The sequence below is a fragment of the Pipistrellus hanaki genome (assembly GCF_964339955.1).
Source record: "Pipistrellus hanaki genome assembly, chromosome: 1".
Taxonomy (NCBI): domain Eukaryota; kingdom Metazoa; phylum Chordata; class Mammalia; order Chiroptera; family Vespertilionidae; genus Pipistrellus; species Pipistrellus hanaki.
In genome coordinates this window covers 83536301-83559961 of record NC_140503.1, presented here as the reverse complement: position 1 = coordinate 83559961, position 23661 = coordinate 83536301, and the positions used below count along the sequence as shown (strand labels likewise).

Here is a 23661-nt window from a genome sequence, read left to right as displayed (position 1 = left end):
ATAGAAGTGCCTTGATTCTATTCTCGTTCTGATTTCTTTATTCTTCCTGGTAAGTGTCTCGAAGGGCTTCTTAAATGATAAAAGAAAGCAGTAATAGAGCAGCTAGAGGACATCTGGAAAAGAAAGGGGCATCCAAACTCGAATTGCTTGGGTGCCAATAGAGGCTTCTAGGTTCAACAGGTAATTTTAAAGGCACTACTTATATATTTGGCTTTAAGACCCAAGCCCCTGCAATCTTCACACATAGACTGAGTGAACCTGCCCCTGAGTCCTTTCCTAGGCTGACACCTATGCTGTTTCTCATCAGGGCAGCTTCAAAGAGGCAGGAAAGTAGCTCCAAGTTTCTATTTCGCACTGGTCTCAATCTGGCCCATGCTCAGAGCCAGCTTCTTTTGGCAGTTCCCTGACTTGGGCACCTCACGGGTTTCATCTTCCTTCAGGACTCCCCAGTCCTGGGAGATTTTTGAAGGACTAGCATTACCAGAGAATAAAACATATTATAAGGCTTTCATCATTTTTTAAAAGTATACTGCACTGCATTAAAAAGATAAACAGAATCGTCTTGGCTGGTTGTGGCTCAATTGGTTGGGCACCATTCAGTACACTAAAAGATTGCTGGTTCAATTCCCAATCGAGGCAGGTTCCTGGGTTTCGGGCTCCATCCCCTGTAGAGGGTGTGCAGGAGGCAGCTGATTGATTTTGCACTCTCTCTCCTCCATTCCTCTCACTCTAAAAAAAAAAAAAAAAAAAAAAAATCAATAAAGTATAACACTGCTGTGTTTATTTAAGAGAGAAAAAGATAAGCAGAATTGAATTTAAAAGCTCAGAGAACAGCCCTAGCCAGTGTGGCTCAGTGGACAGACTGTCAGCCCCTGCATCGAAGAGTCTCGAGTTTGATCGCCAGTCAAGGGCATCTACCTGAGTTGCAGGTTCGATCGTTCGATCAAGGCCCCAATTGGGAGCACATGTAGGAGGCAGCCAATTAACATGTCTCTCACATCTGTTTCTCTCTCTCTCTTTTTTTTTTTTTTTTTTTTTTTAATATATTTTATTGATTTTGTACAGAGAGGAAGGGAGAGAGATAGAGTTAGAAACATCGATGAGAGAGAGTCATCGATCAGCTGCTTCTTGCATACCCCCTACTGGGGTTATGCCTGCAACCAAGGTACATGCCCTTGACCAGAATCGAATCCGGGACCATTCAGTCCCCAAGCTGACGCTCTATCCATTGAGCCAAACCGGTTTCAGCTGTTTCTCTCTCTTTTTCTCTCTCCTTCTATCCCCCTCTCCCTTCCACTCTCTCTAAAAATCAATGAGAAAACATCTTCCAGTGAGAACTAACAAAAAAAACAAAAACAGAAGCTCAGAACAGACCCTAATTCAGGGAAATTTTAGTATATGATAAAGGTGATTTTTCAAATCATCTGGAAATCTGATAATAAATAAAACAACAGAAATGTGTTTAACTATATACAGAAAAAACCTCAGGATTCTATGTCTCACATTACACATAAAAATAAATGGACTACAGAGTTAAATTTACCAAATGAAATCTAAAAGAACTAAATGAAAGATAGTGATAAAGGAAGTCTTTCAAAACACAAAAGTTAGGAGAAATCATAAAGGAAAAACTAATACATTTAATCACATAAAAATTAAAATCAAATTTAAAAGCAAATGAAAGTAAAAAGGCAATAAAAAACTAAAATGATTAAGGCTCAATAACCATAAGATGGCATTAAACAAGCATGGATTACTCAGTGAGACAACCTAAATACTGCCTATTCCCACTGCCAAAAGAGGCCAAAATGAAAGAGGGGAAAAAACACAAGTGGAAATTAAAATGTGCATTATGTGACATTATTTTTCTCTTAGCAAAGTTCTATTTTCAATTATAACCCACAATGTTGACTGATACTAGTGTATAAACTGATCCAATTACTTGGGATATTAATTTAGAAACAAGTATTAAGAGGATTAATGATTGCAACCTTTGATCTAATAATTACACTTTGAGATTCCATCCTAAGGAAATAACAATCTCAACCAAAGATGTATGTAAAAGAATGCTAACAATGGCATACTTGCAATGCAAAGATTAGGAAAGCAATAAAATCCAATAATAGAGTATTGGCTACATAAATTATTGATGTCCATATTATTGCTCTGCAGACACTAAAAATTCAGAATTCAAAAAGCCGGGAGAGACTTCTAGGGTAAGATTACAAGTGAACCCATATCACAAACTGTCTCTTCCCTAAGACCTAATGAAATGCACAAATAAATCAACAAACACCTGCAGTTATCAAACCAAGGGATGGCACAATTGCATGCTGTGATCTCTGAATATGGTAACTAAGATAGAACCCCAAGACATGTATTACACACACTGTGCTCTTTGTAAAGAAAAAAAAAAAAATGTGAGCAAGGGGCAACATTTGGAAAAATCTGAGCACTACTTCAAATCTTTAAAAAAAATGAAGTAGAATCTGGACAGGCAGTCCAGGGGAAAATAGCTACAAGCCTGGAAAGGAGAAGGCCCTCCTTGTCACATTATGCTCATAAATGAAAGTTGAATACATTCTTAAAAGGAGCCAATACTTCCAGCAGCTGGTAAACTCTGAAGGATGGAGCAGGATGGAGTGGGAGCACAGGGGACTGAAGGCGGGAAGGACTCTCCCTGGAGGGAGGACACCGAAAGAAAACGGCACTCATGGATTATCTAACACATTCAGTCACATGAAAAATGGCATTAGAAAGCTCTGTGGTGATGGCCACAGGGTGGCGGGTAAATGGAGATGGAGGAGGCTATAAGGAGATAAATAGCGATGGATGGAAACTACATGGGGTGGTGAATGCACAATACAGTGTACAGACGATGCATTGTAGAAACGTGCACCTGAAACCTGTATAATTTTGTTAACCAGTGTCACCCCAATGCATTCAATAAAAACGGGGAGAAAAACAAAACAAACAAACAAAAAAAAAAAGAAAGCTTTCACAGATCTACTGGAGTCTCTGGGAAGAATTGATAAACACAGAGAAAACTAATGAACAATAAACTAAACAATTATTAACTCCAAGGTTTATAAAAATAGTTGCACATGCCCAGTTGGTGAGCATCAACCTATGAACCAGGACGTCACAATTTGATTCCCGGTCAGGACCTACACCTGGATTGCAAGCTCAATCCCCAGTGGGGATGTGCAGGAGGCAGCTGGTCAGTGATTCTCTGTCGTCATTGACGTTTCTCTCTCTCTCTCCCTTCCTCTCTGAAATCAATACAAATATATTTTTAAAAAGACAAATTAAAATAGGTTTATTATAAATCAAGTCATATACTATTTACAAGTAATATACCTAAAATAGAAGGCCATAGAAATAGAAGGCCAGGCCAAATACAAATAGGGTAGCTGTTTTAATTATGAGACAAAATAGTCTTTAAAGAAAAATCATTGTTACAGAGAAAGCAGAAAGATAAAATGTTACATTTACTAATAGATATTAAAAAATGCTAAAAATGTAAGATTCTGACAATAAAAAATGTATATATACATATATAACATAAATAAAAAAGGATAGAAATAAAAGAATGGGAAATAAACAATCTCATTTACAATAGCATCAAAAAGAACAAAATACTTAATTAACTAAAAAAGAACTGTACACTAAAAATTGTAAGACAATGAAAGAAATTAAAGAAAACATATAAAGAAAAGATATCTCTTGTACACAGATTGGAAGACTTAATACTGTTACAATGTCAATATTAAACTAAAGTAATTTATAAATTCAGTGCAATCTCTATCAAAATCCCACCCAGACACTGTGGCTCAGTAGAGTGTCGACCTATGAACCAGGAGGTCATGGTTCAATTCTAGGTCAGGGCACACACCAGGGTAGTAGGCTCAATCCCTAGTGTGGGGCATGCAGAAGGCAGCCAATTGATGATTCTCTCTCATCATTGATGTTTCTATATCTCTTGCTCTCCCTCTCCCTTTCTCTCTGAAATCAATATATATATATATATATATATATATATATATATATATATATATATATATATATATTTTTTTTTTTTTTTTAAATCCCAATGGCATCTAAGAAAAAAATCCTAAAATTCATATGGAACCACAAAGGACCCTGAATACTAAAACTATCTTAAGAAAAGGGGAAAAAACTGAAGGCCTCACATTTCCTAATTTCAAAATATATTACAAAGCCATAATAATTAAGATAATATAATATTGGCATGAAGATAGACATATAGACCAGTGGACTAGAATAGAGCCCAGAAATAAACCCTTGCATATAATTATATATGGTCAATTGATCTTCAACAAGGGTGCCAAAAATACATAATAGGGAAAGGACAGTCACTTCAACTACAATGTTGGGAAAACTTGGCAGAAATATGCAAGAGTAAAATTTGATTCTTCTCTTACACCATACACAATTCATCTAAAATAAAAAAAGATCCCGAATAGCTGCAGCAATCCTGAGAAAAAAGAACAAAGTAGGTGGGATTTCAATACCAGATATCAAGCTGTATTACAAAGCCGCTTTTCTCAAAACAGCCTGATACTGGCACAAGAACAGACATACAGACCAATGGAATAGAATAGAGAACCCAGATATCCACCCAAACCACTATGCTCAATTAATATTTGACAAAAGGAGGCATGAACATACAATGGAGTCAAGACAGTGTCGAATAAATGGTATTGAGAAAATTGGACAGATACATGCAAAAAAATGAAACTAGATCACCAACTTACACAATACACAAAAATAAACTTAAAATTGGTAAAGGACTTAAACATAAGACAGGAAACCATAAAAATACTAGAAGAATCCACAGACAGAGAAATCTCAGACATATGCCAAAGCAATTTCTTCACCGATACCACTGCTAGGGCAATGGAAACTAAAGAGAAAATAAACAAATGGGACTACATAAAAATAAAAAGCTTTTTTACAGCAAAATAAACCACCAACAAAACAACAAGAAAGCCCACTGTATGGGAGAACATATTTGCAAATGTTATTACTGATAAAGGTTTAATCTCCAACATTTACAGGGAACTCATACAACTTAATAAAAGAAAGATAAATGACCCAATTAAAAAAAATGGGCAACGGACCTAAATAGATACTTTTCGAAAGAAGACAGAAGGAAGGCCAAGAGACATATGAAAACATGCTCAAAGTCACTAATCATCTGAGAGATGCAAATCAAAATGACAATGCGGTACCATCTCACACCTGTCAGAATGGCTATCATCAACAAATCAACAAACAAGTGCTGGTGAGGATGCGGAGAAAAAGGAACTCTCGTGCACTGCTGGTGGGAATGCAGACTGGTGCAGCCATGGTGAAGAACAGTATGGAGTTTCCTCAAAAAACTCAAAATGAAAGAGAATCCAAGATGGCGGCATAGGTAACACCTAACTGCAGCCTCACACAACAATTTCAATAAAATACAACTAAAATACAAAATGGACATTACCTAGAACTACAGGAAAGTCGACTGGAAATTCTACAACGAGAAGGAAAGAGAAAACCAGAAGGAAAATCAGAGGAGCTGTAAAAGCCTAAGGTATGGAGACATGTTGCGTGCGTGGAGAGGACGGAGCCGGAGAGGAGGGGGAGGCTGAGTGCCTGGCTGGCGTTCCCTAGCGAGAAGGGATAAAAACTCTGGACTGTGCTGAACCCCAGATCTGACAGCACTGAATACCAGTTCTAGGCCAGACCCTGGGGACCCAGGCTCATACAGAGGGAGCCTGGGCTGTTAGGTGGAATCTCTGGGGAGTGGCGAAAGGCAGAGCACATTACGCGCAGAGAACGGGCAGTTTACTGTGCTGCTGGATTGCCCTAGCGGGAAAGAGACAAAAGCTCCAGACTGCTCTGAACCCCACTTCCAACCCCACTTCCAACTGATCTGAACCCCAGTTCCGGGCTCATTGGGGGAGAGACTAGACTGTTTGGTAGAAAAGGGAAAAAAACTGAAGGCCTCACAGGCGAAGCTCGAGGGCATCTTTCTCTCAGAGGTGCTTGCAACGAGTACCTAAGGACACTGAGGAAAACTGAGACTCTCAGGATCCTCATAGGGCGAGGCTGACGGAAGCCAAGGCTGTAGGCTCCACCCTGAAACTCTGCCCCATCCAGGCAGAACACAGAGACTTTTAAGGCTACCAACTCAGGGAAGCTGAGAAAATGCAGAGACAAGGAAACAGATCACAAATGAAAGAAATGGAGGACAAAAAGCAACTGGATATAGAGTTCAAAACCACACTTATAAGGTTTTTCAAGAATTTCTTAGAAAAGGCCGATAAAATAAATGAGACCTATGAGGATATGAAAAGGGATCAACTAGAAATAATAAGGATCAATAAGAAATATTAAGAGATCAATAAGAAATAATAAGGGATCAATAAGAAATAAAGAACACATTGTCTGAAATAAAAAATATTTTACAGAATCCTAAAAACAGAATGGAAGATCGCAAGAATCAAGTCAAAGATTTGGAACATAAAGAGCCAGAAGACACTCCTCCGCAGAAGCTAGAAGGCAAGAGAATCCAGAAAATTGAAGATAATGTAAGAAACCTCTGGGACAACTTCAAGCGAACCAACATCAGAATTATGGGGGTCCCAGAAAATGAGAGAGAGCAAGATATCGAAAACATACTGAAAGAAATAGTGACAGAAAACTTCCCCCACCTGGTGAAAGAATTAGACTTACAAGTCCAGGAAGCACACAGAACCCCAAACAAAAGGAATCCAAAGAGGACCACACCAAGACACATCATAATTAAAATTCCAAGAGCAAAAGACAAAGAGAGATTAAAAGCAGCAAGAGCAAAGCAGGAAGTTACCTATAAAGGAGCACCCATACGATTGTCAGCTGATTTCTCAACAGAAACCATGCAGGCCAGATGGGAATGGCAAGAAATATTCAAGGTGATGAATAGCAAGAACCTACAGCCAAAAATAATCTAGCCAGCAAAGCTATCACTCAGAATCGAAGGCCAGATAAAGAGTTTCACTAATAAAAAAAAGCTAAATGAGTTCATCACCTCCAAATCAGAATTATATGAATTGTTGAAGGGGGTTCTTTCAGAAGAGAAAGAAAATAAAGATAAAAATTATGAACAACAAATACATAACTATCAACAAGTGAAACTAAAAACCAAGGGAATTAAAAAACCTGATGAACAATATTAACTGTTGAATATAATAGAATCAGAGGTATGAAAGGGGAGTGGACTGATGATTCTCAGGGAAAAGAGGAGTAGGGGGTGCTGGAAGAGACTGAACTTAAACTGTGCACCTATGGATGAGGACAATGGGGGTTGGGAAAGGGCAGAGGGTGGGGTAGGAACCTGGTGGAGGGGGGGGGAGAGGGAAATGAGGAACATTTGTAATAATATGAACAATAAAGGTTTATTTAAATAAATAAATAAATAGATAGATAGATAGATAGATAAATAAATAAATAATACAATATTTGAAGAGGGGAAAAAAAAAACACAAAAAACTCAAAATGGAACTCCCATTTGACCCAGTAATCCCACTTCTAGGAATATATGCCAAGAAACTAGAAACACCAATCAGAAAGGATATATGCACCCCTTGTTCATAGCAGCACAATTCACCATAGCTAAGATTTGGAAATAGCCCAAATGCCCATCAGCAGATGAGTGGATTAGGAAACTATGGTACATCTACACAATGGAATACTACCCTGCTATAAAAAAAAGGAATTCTTAACATTTGCAGCAGCATGGATGAAACTGGAGAGCATTATGCTAAGTGAAATAAGCTAGGCAATGATAGAAAAATATCACATGATCTCACTCATTTATGGATAATAAAGAACATTATAACCTGATGAACAAAAAGATAGATACAGAGGTAGTAATGCATCAAACAGACTGTCAAATTACAGAGGGATTATTGGGGAGGTGTGGGGGAGATAAGAGATCAACAGAAGGACTTGTATGCATGCTTATAAACATAACCAATGGACACAAGACACTGGGGAATGAGGGCATGTATGGGAGTGGGGTGGAGGGAACAATGGGAAGATAGGTACACATGTAATACCTTAATCAATAAAAAATAAAAAATAAAAAATTATAATATGCATGTGTATTTTCTTAGTTAATTCAGAAGAGAAATTTGGAACAAAAAGAAAGGAAATATAAAGAGGTATTAGCAAATTTACCACCACAGAGAGAAATTCTGATATACTTTCCTCTGTAATTGAAAGATGAAGCAGACCAAAAAATATGAGTAAGGAACAATGAGTCCAGACTTACTTAAGTAAATAAATTGATAGCATTATGAGGAATGATGTATTTGTATAGCTTCAAAGAACTTTTCCCCTGTATACTTATTAATCACAATGAGAAAAAAGTAAGTTTACTTAGAGAAACATGGAAGATACCAAGTAAATCAAGTGATCAAAGTGTGCATCACCAATAATGGAATATATCAAAATTGTGCTTGATAGAATTCAATCAGAAAAAATACAGTATCACTGCTGTGATATTCCTATCAAAGATACAAAACCTGATTCTAATTATGAAGAAATAGCAGATCAACGTTAGGCTAGTTATTCTGCAAATAACTAGCCTAACGTTTTCAAAAATGGAAAGTTTACAAAAGTCAAAGATAGAGGTATTCCACATTGAAGAAATCTAAAAAAGACATAAGAACTAAATGCAATGACAAAGACATGTGATTCTAAACTGAATGAATCTCTTTGCTCTGAAGGTGCTATTGGATAATAAATATCCACTAAAACAAATGGAAGCTGAAGATTAGATGACAGTAACATATTAATGTACATTTCCTGATTTTAATGATTGTAGTGTCGTTATATAAGAAAATGTCCCTCATTTGTCTAAATTATATGTTACATATTCAGGGGTGATGGGCATCATGTTGTAAACTCATTCTTTTGTACTTTCCTGCATCTTTTTTTTTTTTTTGAGACTTAAAAAATATATCATAAAGGCAAGGTGTACTAAGCACTCATGAAACTAATGGCTGCAATCTTAAATATATACCTCTCTAGAAGAGAAAAATATGGAATATTCTTAACTCATTTTATAAATCTTAAAATCAAATTAAAGGCAGTATGAGAATTAAAAATTAAATCTAACTTATAAACATAGAAATTAAGCTTCTAAACAAAATATGAGCAAATAAATCTGGCTATACACAAGAAAAATAGTAATTCCAGGAATCCAAGTATAGTTTTACTTTAGAAAATCCATTAATAATGTAAGTCACCACATTAATATATTAAGAGCAAAAAACCATGACTAATTAAAAGATGCACACAAAGAATTTAATACAATCTATTCATGGTAAAAATTCTTAGAAAACAAGAAACAAAAGTAATTTCCTTAACTTAATAAAAGTAGTATTAACCAAAACCCAATAGTAAATATATTTATTATAAAACTGTTAAAAGCATTCCCTTAAAATCAAGAACACCACAAGGCTCTGCTTTTACCACTTCTACTCCATGCTGTACTGGAGGTGCTATTGACAATAAGACAAGTAAAATAAATTAAGAGGAAGATCAGACTGAAAGAAACAAACTGGCATTATTCACAAATGACATAATCTACATGGAAAACACAAAAATGTGTAATTAAAATGAGAAATAAGGTTGAATATAATATCAATATACAAAATTACTTTTCTATACAACAACAGAAAATAAAAAGTAACTTTTAAAAAGATGTTACTAAACAACTAAAAATTTTTACAACTCAACACCAAAAAACACACACCACACAATCCAAATGAAATATGGGCAAAGGACGTGAATAGACACTTCTCCAAAGAGGACATACAAGATGGCCAACAGATATACGAAAAGATGCTTAATGTCATTAATCATCGGAGAGATGCAAATTAAAACCACAATGAGCCCAGCCGGTGTGGGTCAGTGGTTGGGCATCAACCCACACACCAAGAGGTCACTGGTTTGATTCCAGATCAGGGCACATGCCTAAATTCCAGGCTCAATCCTCAAAGGGGGAGCAAGCCAAAGGTAGCCAATTGATGTTTCTCTCTCATTGATATTTCTCTCTCTCTCTCCCTCTCCCTTCCTCTTTCTCTAAAATCAATTAAAAAAATTTTTTTTAATTTAAAATCACAATGAGATATCATCTTACACCTGCCAGAATCACTATCATCAATAAATCAACAAACAAGAAGTGCTGGCGAGGATGTGGAGAAAAGGGAACCCTCATGCACTGTTGATGGGAATGTAACTGGTGCAGCTACTATGAAAAGCAGTATGGAGTTACCTCAAAAAATTAAAAATATAACTGCCTTACAACCCAATAATTCCACTTCTGGGACTTTACCCAAGCCGATGCTCTATTATTGAGCCAAACCGGTTTCGGCTTAAAAAATGTTTTAACAATAACAATTGTGAGAACAAAAAGAACAAGGTAAGATTATTGAGTTTTCAAGACTTACTAGATTGAAAGCTGTAAAAACAGAATTTTGATACTGATTCAGAAACAGCCAAAAAGACCAATAGAACAAATGAAAAAAGCTACAAACCAGCCATCACATACATGGACATTTGAAATAAAAAAGTTATGATTACTGATTAATGGGTAAACATTCCTTCCTATATAATAAAGAGGTAATATGCAAATTGAACATCACACCCTCACACAAGATGGCCACCCCCATGTGGTCACAAGATGGCCGGCAGGGGAGGGCAGTTGTGGGCAATCAGACCAGTAGGAGAGGGCAGTTGGGGGTGACCAGGACTGCAGAGGAGGGCAGTTGGGGGCGTCCAGAACTGCAGGGGAGGGCAGTTGGGGGCGACCACGCCTGCAGGGAAGAGCAGTTGAGGGTGACCAGGCCGGCAGGGGAGGGCAATTGGGGGCAGCCAGCTGGCAGGGGAGGGCAGTTGGGGGCGATTGGGCCAACAGGGGAGCAGTCAGGTGTCGATCAGGCTGGCATGGGAGTGGTTAGGGGGTGATCAGGCTGGCAGGCAGAGTGGTTAGGGGCAATCAGGGAGGCAGGCCACCAGTTGGGAGCCAGCAGTCCCGGATTGAGAGAGGGATATCTGACTGCCGGTTATCCCTCAAGGGGTCCCAGATTGGAGAGGGTGCAGGCTGGGCTGAGGGACGACCGCCCCCCCCCAATTCATGAATTTCATGCACCAGGCCTCTAGTGGAGTATATAAGTGTGTTGAAATTACCTAGCCATACATTAGATCCATACACTATACCACACACAAAAAGTAATTAAAGGTAGTTCATCGATTTAAATGTTAAAAAGCAAATTTTCAAATTTTAAAGGAAGATACATCTTTTCAGCTCAAAGTAGGAAAGACACAAAAAGCACATATCATAAAGGAAAGATTAAACTTTAACTACATTAAAATGTAAAACTTTTGTTCATCAAGTCATCAAAGAGAGTTCAAAGACATCTCACTGCCTGGGTAAAAATATTTGCAAAACATATAACCAGCAGAACATTTGTATCCAGATTATATGAAAAACCTCTAAAATCAATGAGGAAAAGGCTAATAGCCCAAGATTAAGTTAAAAGACATAAACAGGTATTTCTTAGGGGAAAAAAAAATACAAGCATCCAGCAAACATCAAAAAGATGTTTCAGGCCCAAACCGGTTTGGCTCAGTGGATAGAGCATCAGCCTTCAGACTGAAAGGTCCCAGGTTCGATTCCGGTCAAGGGCACGTGCCTGGGTTGTGGGCACATTCCCGGTGGGGGTTGTGCAGGAGGAAGCTGATGATGTTTCTCTCTCATCCATGTTTCTACTCTCTGTCTCTCTTCTTTCCTCTCTATAAAAAAAAAATCAATAAAATATATTTTAAAAAAAAAAAAAAAAAAAAAAAGAAAAGATGCCAAAACTGGTTTGGCTTAGTGGATAGAGTGTCAGCCTGAAGACTGAAAGGTCCCAGGTTCAATTCTGGTCAAGGGCATGTACCTTGGTGGGGGGCACATCCCCTGTAGGGGATGTGCAAGAGGCAGCTGATCGATGTCTCTCTCTCATCAATGTTTCTAACTCTCTATCCCTCTCTCTTCCTCTCTGTAACAAATTAATAAAAATTTAAAAAAAAAAAAAAAAAAAAAAAGATGTTTCAGGCCTGGCCGGCATGGCTCAGTGATTGAGCACTGACCTATGAACCAGGAGGCCACTGTTCAGTGCCCAGTCAGGACACATGCCAGGATTGCGGGATTGATCCCCGGTGTGGAGTGTGTAGGAGACAGCCAATCAATGATGAGAGAGAATCATTGAGGTTTCTCTCTCTCTCTCCCTTCCTCTCTGAAATCAATAAAAATATATATTTTTAAAAGATGCTTCATTTCAGTAGTAACCAGAAAAATAAAACAAGATCCACCATTTTCATACTTATCTACTTTTAGTATTTTAATTATTTATAAAGATTCGGTATGTTTAAAGTAAGAATCATTATAGAACTTTTCTTATTTCCACAAGTACACTTGAAATCTTACCTAAGTTTTATGAAAAGTTATCTGTAAAATTAGCAGTTTTGTAAATGCTATTCAAAATAAACAGAACCTATAGAAAAGTACATCTATTTTTTTTTTTGCCATAGAGATTTATGCCCAAAGATGTGAAAACAGAATTAGAGAATCAAAAATTGATAACATAGCCCAACATTCTGACCTAGTGAATATGCATATTTGAGTCTTAACTTGCACATTACACTAATTTTTTAACTTTATTGTTATTGTTGACACTATTACAGATGTTCCCATCCTCCTCCTAACCCCCCTTTTTCCCCCCCACCCCACACTTTGTCCACCTCCACCCAGTCCCCACCCCCACTTCCCTGTGGCCATCACCTCACTATTGTGTCTATGGGCTATATATATATGTTCTTTGGCTAATCCCTTCACCCTCTTTCATCCAGTCCCCTCACCTCTCTCGCCTCTGAAAGCTGTCTGTTCCACGAATCTATGCCTCTGGTTCATCACTTTATTTCATTAGATTCCACATATAAGTGAGATCATATGGTATTTGTCTTTCTCTAAATGTCTTATTTCACTTAGCATAATATTCTCCAGGTCCATCCATATTGTTGCAAAAGGTAAGAATTCTTTCTCTTTTTTGTAGTTGCATGATATTCCATTGTGTAAATGTTTCTTCTACTTATCTACTGATGGGCACTTGGGCTGTTTCCAGATCTTGGCTATTGTAAATAACATACATTATCTTCAGTAATGCTAGATGACATTACCATCAGTAATGCTAGAATCATTACCAAGTCTTTTTAAGGTAACAGCTATGAAACTTCTAAAATGATCTCACTTAGTTCTTTTTTGTGTCCCATTTCCAATACAGCTTCCAGTACAATTATATTTTTTTAAAAATTCATACAAGTGATGAACTGAAGTTCTATTTAATTTTTAAAACTTATTTTATTTACTTTTTAAACTTCTACACTGAGAAAAGGCTTAAAGAAATAAAATTAGCTTAAAGATTAAGCAAAATAACAGTACCTCACAATGCTGGCGAGAAGCTTGAATTTCACATTCATATTTGTTCTTTACAGATTCTAAGCAGAGCTCTCTATAAATTCCTGCAACCAAACACAATTATTCTGATTATGTTCGCAACAAAATTTCAATATCACTTTCCTACAGAAATAGTCCTAACTGAATTTTCTAAGATGAATTAAGAAGAAATTGACCAGTGATTCTAACTTATTCCTTAAAATCTAAAACTAAAAGGCTCAGCTAAGGTGTATATTAAAGAGTAGAAAACTAAGAGTTTAAGAACTAGGAAGAGTACAGCCAGTGTGGCTCAGTGATTGAACGTTGACTTATGAACCAGAAAGTAATGGTTGATTCCTGGTCAGGGCTCATGCTTGCATTGCGAGCTCAATCCCCAATAGGGGGCGGGCAGGAGGCAGCCTCTCATCAAGTAACATTTCCGTCTCTCCTCTCTTTTCCTCTCTGAAATCAATAAAAATATATATATTTTAAGAAGAGCTAGAAACTACACCACAAATTTTAGTTCTTACTCCTTTCTTCCAGAGACTACTCTGAAATGTCTGATAGAGAATGATTAAAATGAAAATAAAACTCTTCTCCTATGAAAAACAATCTCTGAAAACTCAAAATGGAAACAGAGTAAATAAGCTCTGGTTTCATTAATCATATATACTCAAAACAACTGGATACTCTAGCCATTAAAACCATAACCTTAAGAACTATGTGTTTTCAGAGTCCAAAGCTTCCAAGAGGATTCAGTGTATAAACTAATGTAACAAAATCTGTGATGTTTCAATGCTCCTGACCAGGCTTTACCTACAGGATGGATGCTCTAGAGTTTAACTTAGAGATACCAAAGCAACATGGCCACGCAAATAAGCCATCACCAAGATGGCAGAGCTCTAGATTTATACACTAAACTCTGTGCCACAGTTGGCCCTAGAAATGTCTTTCTTGTATAGTAAAAGCAAAGGACAGATATTCAGAACTATGCCATTAGCAACACATTCATACACACTACTCTCCATACAATAAAAAACTAAAGAAAGGCCACAGGGCAGAATATTGAATAACTGACTCAAGTAATATTTCCTAAATATCCAGGGAATCTCAGTTCTTTCAGAATGTCAAGGAAAATTACAGACATGCTTATTTTTAAGGGTGTGCTAAACCATTATGCAGACAGCAAACAAATTGAGTATCATCTACATATTTACATATTAATATTAAGCACTCAAGAATAAAATTTGGATTAAGATAGGCTTAGTAACAAGAAGAAACTATTATCAATAATGCATTTAGTATAACAAGTACATGAGGATCAATTAGTGTCTGAAAAAAGAAAACAATCAGCATCTTCATTAAAATTCAATTTTTAGTTTTACTATGAAAACCCAAGTGCTCTTTAAATGGATATATCCTTGTGATGAGTGCTAGGAGACAGTTCTGAGGTAGGATCCCACTTACAAACAGAAGAGTGAAATTTTAATCACACAAATACTATAGTACATTTTCATTTTTTTCATAGCCACAAATGAGTTAACAATCCTATCATAATTACCATTAAATTATCCGGTTGAGGACTAATTCCCTGTTCTCTGTCCCTTGATCAAACACTTTGTAATATTTTTATAAATTAAAAAAAAATCCTTATCACTTTTACAGTGAAAACTACTGAGTATTTAAATTGAACTTTAACTTATCTAATAGGAAATTAAACTATGATAGTAACGGCATCTCTTAATGAAACTACTAATTGTTTAACTTGGGGAAATACTTATCAACAACACTGTAACACTATAAGCAGCTTGAGGGCCTTCTTTTTGTTTTGTTTTTGTTTTTTAGATACCCCACAGCAGCAGAGAAAAGAAAGAGGCATTAAATAAATAACTGTGGGCTGACTGACAGTGAAACACTCTGGTCACAGTATAAGTATATTTGTGATTCCATTAACAACAAAAGCTCACTTGACAAACACCTTTTAAATCTGAAGAGTTCATATTCTACTATATGAAAAAGATGTTTCACTTTCCTACCTGCTACCTTTGTACGAATTTGCATATTTTCTTGTAAAGTTGCCAGTGGTTCCAAATATTCTGGTGCTTTTCCAGCTATGACTTCTTGTAGTTTTGCATCCACCTGACTTAATCGTTCTTTATAAAGTCTTAACAAAGCAAAAATTAAGATATTAATTTAAAAAGCCCAACAAAGGCTAACAATTTACCATTTCTATATAATACCTCTTCCTAATATTCATATTCTAATAACCTACCATATAGTTTTGCCTTGATCTCAAGTTAAAAACTCAATTACAAGTATTTGACTTCATGTATTTAGTCATAAAATAAATTTTTGCTGTCATTTTTTAGATATATCACTCTTTAATGGTTAATTCACAATACAAAGAAACATAACTGAAATAACTACTTTTTGGCATTCTAGATTATTGGGTTTATTTAATTGCATAACAATAAGTTGAGTCTAGCACTGAGTTAAAAGAAACACAGAAATCATTTTGAACAACTTGAGACATTACTAGTTGTCAAAAGAAATAATCCCTTGGCTTCTCCCCACCTTTCCTGAAAGAGTCAGGAGTAAAGAATCTAGCCTGCTTGGTTTTTAAAAAGAGCAAAGAGGAAGTAGAGTGATGGAGGTAAAACCAATAGTACTATAGAAAATGGAAAACTATAGAACTTGTGATCAGGCATACCCAGTTCATCCGGGCTGCAAATGAAGATGCTTAATAAAGTGAGTTGTCCCATGGATAGGGAATGAAAATGGGACAGGGGTTCCCTATTGTCAAATTCGAGTCCACATACAAATATTCTAATTTGCCAGCTACTATACCAATACCTTTAGTTTATCAAAGATGAGAATGTGAGGTAACTCAATATTTATTTTTGGAAATAATTCTGCAGGATAGAACTCTTTTAAAAAGAAAATGCTTACATTGTCATTCTTTATGAAAGGCACTTCTAATCCTAGTTTTGTGGCACTTTCAAGATATCCCTAAATAATTTAAAATCATTTTATAAGTTATTTTTTCCATTTATTAATTTTATCATAGGTGATAAATATGTCATAATATGTCACCAGGATGGCACGTAGTAACTTCCAAAAGAAACCACTGATTAAGCTTGTAGGTGTTAATATAACTACCGTGTTTCCCCAAAAATAAGACATCCTCCAAAAATAAGACCTAGGGCATGGAAAGATAAGACATCCCCTGAAAATAAGACCTAGCTCAACTTTGGGAGAAAAAATTAATATAAGACACTGTCTTATTTCGGGGAAACAGGGTAGCAGTTGGCTTTTGAAAACATGGCACTTGGCTTTCATGTAAAATTCTGCTTTTCCTCTTGAAAATATAAAGCAAGACAAATAAGAGAACCAATATTGTCTATAATTGATCATTATAATTAGTATAGAGATGTACATAATGAATCTGAAGGGAGAAAGCAAGTTCGTGTGTTAATGAAATAAATATTCTTTAAAATAAACAAAAAGGGGGGAAATAATCTGAGTTAACTGCCAAAATAATACATTATCATGCCTGGGTTAAATTTTTCTAAACTCAAAATACAATGATAAATTAATGTGTAATGTCAGAAAAGTACAAGATGATACTTAATACTTTTTGAAGTTACAAATACAGCAGATCTTCATATAGCAATTTCATTCAATGTCATTTTGTTATAACACTAATGAAGTACTATAGAAACTTAACTCTTGTTTATATTAATTAGCCTATGGTAAAATTGGTTTTGTTATGTTATTTTGCTTAAGGTCAATGAACCTATTGATGATGCTAAGTGAGGATTTACTACACAATTTTAGGCAAAATGATAAAAACGTGATACAAAGGATGACTGCACCTAAAAACACCAAACTTACACAAAACATTGATAAGGTATCCTGAACAGATGAACAGCATCTTGAATAAAGAAGTATGTGAATTAACAATATTCAATTAACTACCCTTTTAAAAAACAGGTTCCTCAAAATCAGCATAATTTCTACAATCTTACGAATTCAAGTATAAACTCATCAAAGTTAAGGATCATGAGTCCCTCAGCAGCAACAATACCAGTCAGAGAGTAGATGCTTAATTTATGCTTGTTGGACAGTGAATATTGGAATGAATGGAATTTGGGTGGTGTAAATTCTTCTGTCTTTTTAAGGAAGTGGAAGAACTCACCTTCCACCATTACACAAACTGCAAATGGTGAGTTTTCTGCCTTATGAAAAGAGTGCTATTGTGCCCTGTGGTACTAAAACAGGAGAAGCAGGATAATTTTATTACTATTCTTACTATTATATTATTCTTAGCATATTAGCTTATTTCCCACCTTTTCTAAAGAGAATTTGAGACCGCTTACAGAGATACTCAGGATAAAAATAACAAACAAGGCAAATGGGACAAGACAAAAAAGGAAGTATAAACCAGACACAAAGATTAATTGTTTTCCTATAACATATTCTAGATACCAAGTCTTTGAGAAAGAATCCTATTAAATGGTGGTAATGGGTCTACTTTTAATACTTTCAGAGCTGAATGAAGCTGGTAGGGGTAACTGTCATGAGAAAGCAAAAATCAAGGCAACTGCCAGCCCCAAGATGAACAATTTTAGGCTTAATAACTTACTAGCTGCAAAGTTTTCCTATCTATATATATAAAAGGCTAATGTGCTAAGGGTCCATCTGGGTCACAATGTCACATAGCAACACCCAGATTCCTCTCCCTAGCAACTAGCCTCCTTGCAGTTAGTTTCTTCAGACCAGGAACACAATTTGCTTTATAGCCAGATGGAAACATTTACACTTCAACCAAATTTTCACGTCTCATCTCATTTGATCCTCACAGAAGTCCTGGAATTTGTAGGTAGGAGACTCAGTGAAATCCTATTTGCTTTTCATTAACTGGAAAATGGATATTTAGAAAGCTTAGAAATTTGGCCCACTGAAAAGTAGTAAGAAATGGTGGGTCTTGAAAATTACTTCAGGTTTTCTTACTGCGCAGAACATAGTCAAACACTGCTGCAGTTAAATATTTTGCCCTTTATTCTCCCTGCGTGATCTACAATAATAATCTGCTTTGTGTTGATATTTACTGCTATGTTGCTGACAATTACCTGAAAGAGAAGTTGGGATGTTTCACTGGGCTGGAAAAAGTTTAGCTAAATCATAAAGCAGGTTTAATTAAGCAAGTTTATTCTATATGTAATTGGTGTACCAGTTAATAATGCAGATTTTTTTCAATCAATAGAGTTACACATATGTTGACATAAATGCAATTTGATATGTATGCTATTTTGTTGTATTGACAGCAAGCTTCAAAACTTCATATGTAAAATTTGCTGAAGGTGTTAACATCATAGATATTTTTACGCTTAAAAATATTGACTTTTGTGCCAAAAAAAGAGAATTTGTGGGAAGTTTTAATCCATTATTTTGAAGAAAAAGTTATTATATACTTCGGAGCTTATAGTGAACATGCTCAATCCCAAGATACTTGTGAACGCTGGTTTAAATGCTTTAAAAATTATGATTTGAATGTGAAAGACAATGAACATCAGATCAACCATAAAAGTTTGAAGACCAACAATTACAAGCATTATTGGATGAAGATGCATGTCAAACTCAAAAACAACTTGCAGAAAGATTAAAGGTTGCTCAGCAAACAATTCTGATCGTTTACAAGAAATGGGAAAGATTTTAAAGGAAGGAAAATGGGTGCCACATCAACTGAATGAAAGACAAATGGAAAACCAAAAAGTCATCAGTAAAATGTTGCTTAAACAGCACAAAAGAAAGTCTTTCTTGCATCTAATTGTGACTGATGATGAAAAGTGGATTTATTTTGAGAATCCCAAATGCACAAAATTATGGGTTGATCCAAGTCAACCATCAACATCGACTGCAAGGCCAAATCTCTTATGAAAAACAATACTCTAGTTTGGGGGGATCAGGAAGGTCTGGTGTATTATGAGCTTCTAAAAGAAGGTGAAACCATTGATACTGATCACTACTGACAACAAATAATATGAACCATGTTTGGATTGTGAAATGACCAGAATGTGCCAGAAGACACGGCAAAGTAATTTTGCTTTATGATGACGCTCCATCACACACTTCAGTTAAAGATACGTTTAAAGATCTTGCCTGGGAAGTATTAACCCACCAGCCTTATTCACCAGACCTTGTTCCTTCAGATTACCACTTGTTCTGATCGATGGCACACGCACTTTCTGAGCAGCACTTCAAAACATACTAAGAAGTGGGAAATTGAGTCTCTGAATGGTTTGCCTCAAAACAAGAAAAGTTCTATTGGGACTGTATCTACAAATTACCTGAAAGATGGGGAAATGTGTAGATGGACATTACTTTGAATAAAGCACTTTTGATGTTTCTCTTGAAATTATCATGTTCTTCGATTACAAAATCCACATTAACCGGTACACCCAGTAAAAGGCTAAGCTGTTTCGCACATGGGCGATACATATAAAGCTCTCGCTGGCACCAATCACACGTGTGTGTTTCGATCTGCCATTGTCAATCGTGAATTTGGTTGACACCTCTATTATAGAGAAAAGCAGAACAGTGATATTAAAATATTTCTTCTAATTAATTTCCTTTCTATATGCATGAATTTGTGCACCGGGCCATTAGTGTAATATATTATACTAGAGCTTTACAGTAATTTTCATTTCTTGAATAACTATGAAATAAATTTTAAAAACCTAACAGGCATATCGTAACTGTATGAGAATTATTCCTTCACTGATTACTTGTGCTAAAATAGAAAAATACAAATTTGTTTCCTTTTTATCAGAATGATCATGGATGAACTCTTCATGTTTCCCAAATAATGGATTCTTTGGCAATCTGAACTCATTTTAATTTAATATTAATAATGTAAATATTTAGAATAAGAAGATGATACCATGTTTTTTAAAGCCAAAATTTTCAACTTTAGATGATTTTTGAATTGCTTATATTAATGTGTTAAACTAGCATGGAATATTATCTATATATTCATCTCTACTACCAATGAAAGTTAAGATCAGAAACTGTGTAAATAGCCAGATTCCTATGGTAAACAATTTTGTCCCCCTTTTAGCCTGTCAATTCCAGATATTTAATGAGTTTTCATCTCTTCTTTGGGCTTCTCTAGGGAAATGGTTGGGAAAAAAAGAATAAGCAGCAAAATTATGAAGAATTCATATACCAAAGAGTCTTCACACAGAGAAGGTATCTATATTCTCAGAAATTTCTCTCTTTCATTTATAGTGCCGAATACATAGCTATGCCCCATGGCGTTCCCAGCAACTTCTAAAGTGAAAGCTCACCTTTAAGAGTTTTTTAAAAATCTGTATCAGCATCTATTTTGTTCTTTTAAATCAGTGTAGCCTAGCCTCGTGTTACCAATTTTACGTAAGAACTTGGCATTATAAAGGGGGTTGGGGTGAATCTAATAAGCACTGACTACACACCAAGCAAATGGCTAAGAATCTTATACACTGCTCATTCAATAATAAAGAAGCTATCATGATACCATTTTAATCGGCTGAGAAAGCCTGGATGTGAACCCTGTGCTCTTTCTACTCCACGACATCTCCAAAATAATGTGTTGACATCTCCTCCAAAGTAATGTGCCATAGTGAAAGGAATCCGGTATCACTAGGAGGCAGAAAGCCTGACTTAATTTATCACTCTCTGATGAACTTAGGGTAAATCACTTAACCTCTCTGACCATTAACTTTCTCACAGCAAAATAGAGATAAGACTATCTTCCAACCTTAGGAGTTACTGCTAGAAGCAAACTAAATATGCATGTAAAATCATGTATGTACTATCCAATGTTAAGATATAAACAAAAATCACTCTGCCATCTTTGGGAAATACTCTCTCTTACACTCAAATTTTAAAAAATGCTACCTTTCCCCAATTATTTAACAAAGGAGTGAATAAAGCAGATTAGACCCAACAACCACATAGAAATCTTATTACACCCCTCAAAAAACCTGCCTCAAAACCTTCAGTTGAGTTAATGAAGTCTTAAGCAAACAGTAATAGAAGTCTCTTTCAGATCAGTCAGTCCCACAACACACAGAGCAGAAAACAGTTCAGAGTGAATAAACTTTCTCCCGTGCTACTATACAGGTGACGGGTTGAGATTCAGTGACAATGACCTTCTAAAGCCACTACTTACTGATCCTTGAGATCTGTAAACTGTTTTTCAAGATTGGACATTTCATCTAAACATTCCATTCTTCTTCTTTCACAATCTTCATCATCCATTTCTGTTAATAACAAAAATAAAATTAGGCACACTCCCTCTCTCCCCTGGGGCAAGCACACACCTTTCCCTTCCCCGTCACATACCCCACAGGCATGAAACTCCAAACGCTAAGGGTCCCATGACACTTGCAACCAGGGGAGCAATAGGTAGCAGCAGCTCCTACCCCACCCCCGAACCTGTCTCTTAGGCCTCCTCTTCTGACTTCTCATTGAGACTAAGAAACCCCATCCAGACTCTCCTGTTGCCTCTTCTATTCTAAGCCCTTCCTTATTTCACTGTCCCTAGTTTTAGCAAACATACTCTCAAAAATCAATCAATTTAATAATAGTTTTATGCTCCAAATATATCTAAATGTTAATTCAAATGGTTAAAAAAAAAAGAGAGAGAGAGAAAAAACTTTAATATGAAGTTAGATATGCAAGGCCTCTACTATTATTATGTTGCATTAGCATGGAATATTAGATAAGCCTTAAAAGAAAAACAAAAACAGCATTTGTCCAAAATAATTTCCACTATAGGTTTTAACCTACAATACAGTTGGGAGTTAAAACTACAGCAGTCTCTAGGCTTTATTCTTTTCTTATTCATTTTAAATCATTTTATTTATTTATTTATTTATTTATTTTTAACATTTTCTTACTCTTCTCTTTTTAAAAAAAAATATATATATTATTGATTTTTTACAGAGAGGAAGAGAGAGGGATAGTCAGAAACACCGATGAGAGAGAATCACTGATCAGCTGCCTCTTGCACCCCCCGCAAGCAACCAAGGTACATGCCCTTGACCGGAATCGAACCCGGGACCCTTCAGTCCACAGGCTGACGCTCTATCCACTGAGCCAAACTGGTTTCGGCTTAAATCATTTTAAAGAGCTGACATTAAGTGATGATTATAAAGTAAATAACCCACTTTTAGTTTGTTTTCCACCAACCCACCAGAACTTAAGCACCAAAATGATTACATCCTTTAAAGGTTAATATTGCTCAAAAACACTTTTGGAATTCTTCTAGAACTGCTCATATGACTGATTTGCCAATCACATGAAAAAGAAAACTAATCTCATTTTGTTAACCACAGGCTATCTTCATCTCTTTTTTTATTTTTCTTATTGAAAAATAAGAGAAAGAGAAGAAGGGAGAGACAGAGCAACATTGATTTGTTGCTCCACTTATTTTATATTCATTGGTCGATTCTCGTATAAACCCTGACCAGGGATCAAACTAGAAACCTTGGCATATCGGGATGACACTCTAACCAACTGAGCTACCCCATCAGGGTTCATCTAGGTACTATCCTTACACTCCCCCTGTTCCCCGTCCCCAAGTTACTGTCAGTCGGTGAGAAAGAGGGAACTGAAGAGAAAAACAAGCAAATCTTTTAAGAAAGACACTTTATTACCAGGTCTGTCCTATATTCCATATTTTCTATTTTTATATCATATGTAATCAACACATCAAAATAACTGAAGTGTAAAATTAATCTACATTATTTTTAATCTTCAATATTCTTTCATATTAGTTTCAGGTATATAGCATAGTGTACAGCATATACTTTACAAAGTGTTCCCCTAACATTTCCAATACCCTCCTGGCACCATACATCGTTATTACAATATTATTGAATATGTTCCCTATGCCTCACTTTACACTCCCATGATTATTTTGTAACTACCAATTTGTACTTCTTATTCCCTTCACCTTTTTACCCAATTCCCCATACTCCCTCTGGCAACCACCAGACTGTATAAAATGATCTGCATATTTCATTCATCAAATGAAAGTCAAACTATGAGCAAGAGTTAAAATAGGTACTGTTATTTCACAT

The 23661-nt window shown here is 35.9% G+C and overlaps 1 protein-coding gene across 1 annotated transcript in view; it reads right to left on the bottom strand.

The window, feature by feature from the left end:
* BRMS1L (BRMS1 like transcriptional repressor) overlaps nt 1-23661 on the bottom strand; it is a 37700-nt gene that overhangs the window by 12126 nt on the left and 1913 nt on the right. Inside the window, exons 2-4 of the mRNA XM_084874922.1 lie at nt 21747-21837; nt 15571-15698; nt 13541-13620 (exon numbers count right to left, since the gene is read on the bottom strand). Of these exons, the coding sequence (XP_084731048.1) occupies nt 13541-13620; nt 15571-15698; nt 21747-21837 (299 nt within the window). The remainder of the gene's footprint in view (nt 1-13540; nt 13621-15570; nt 15699-21746; nt 21838-23661) is intronic.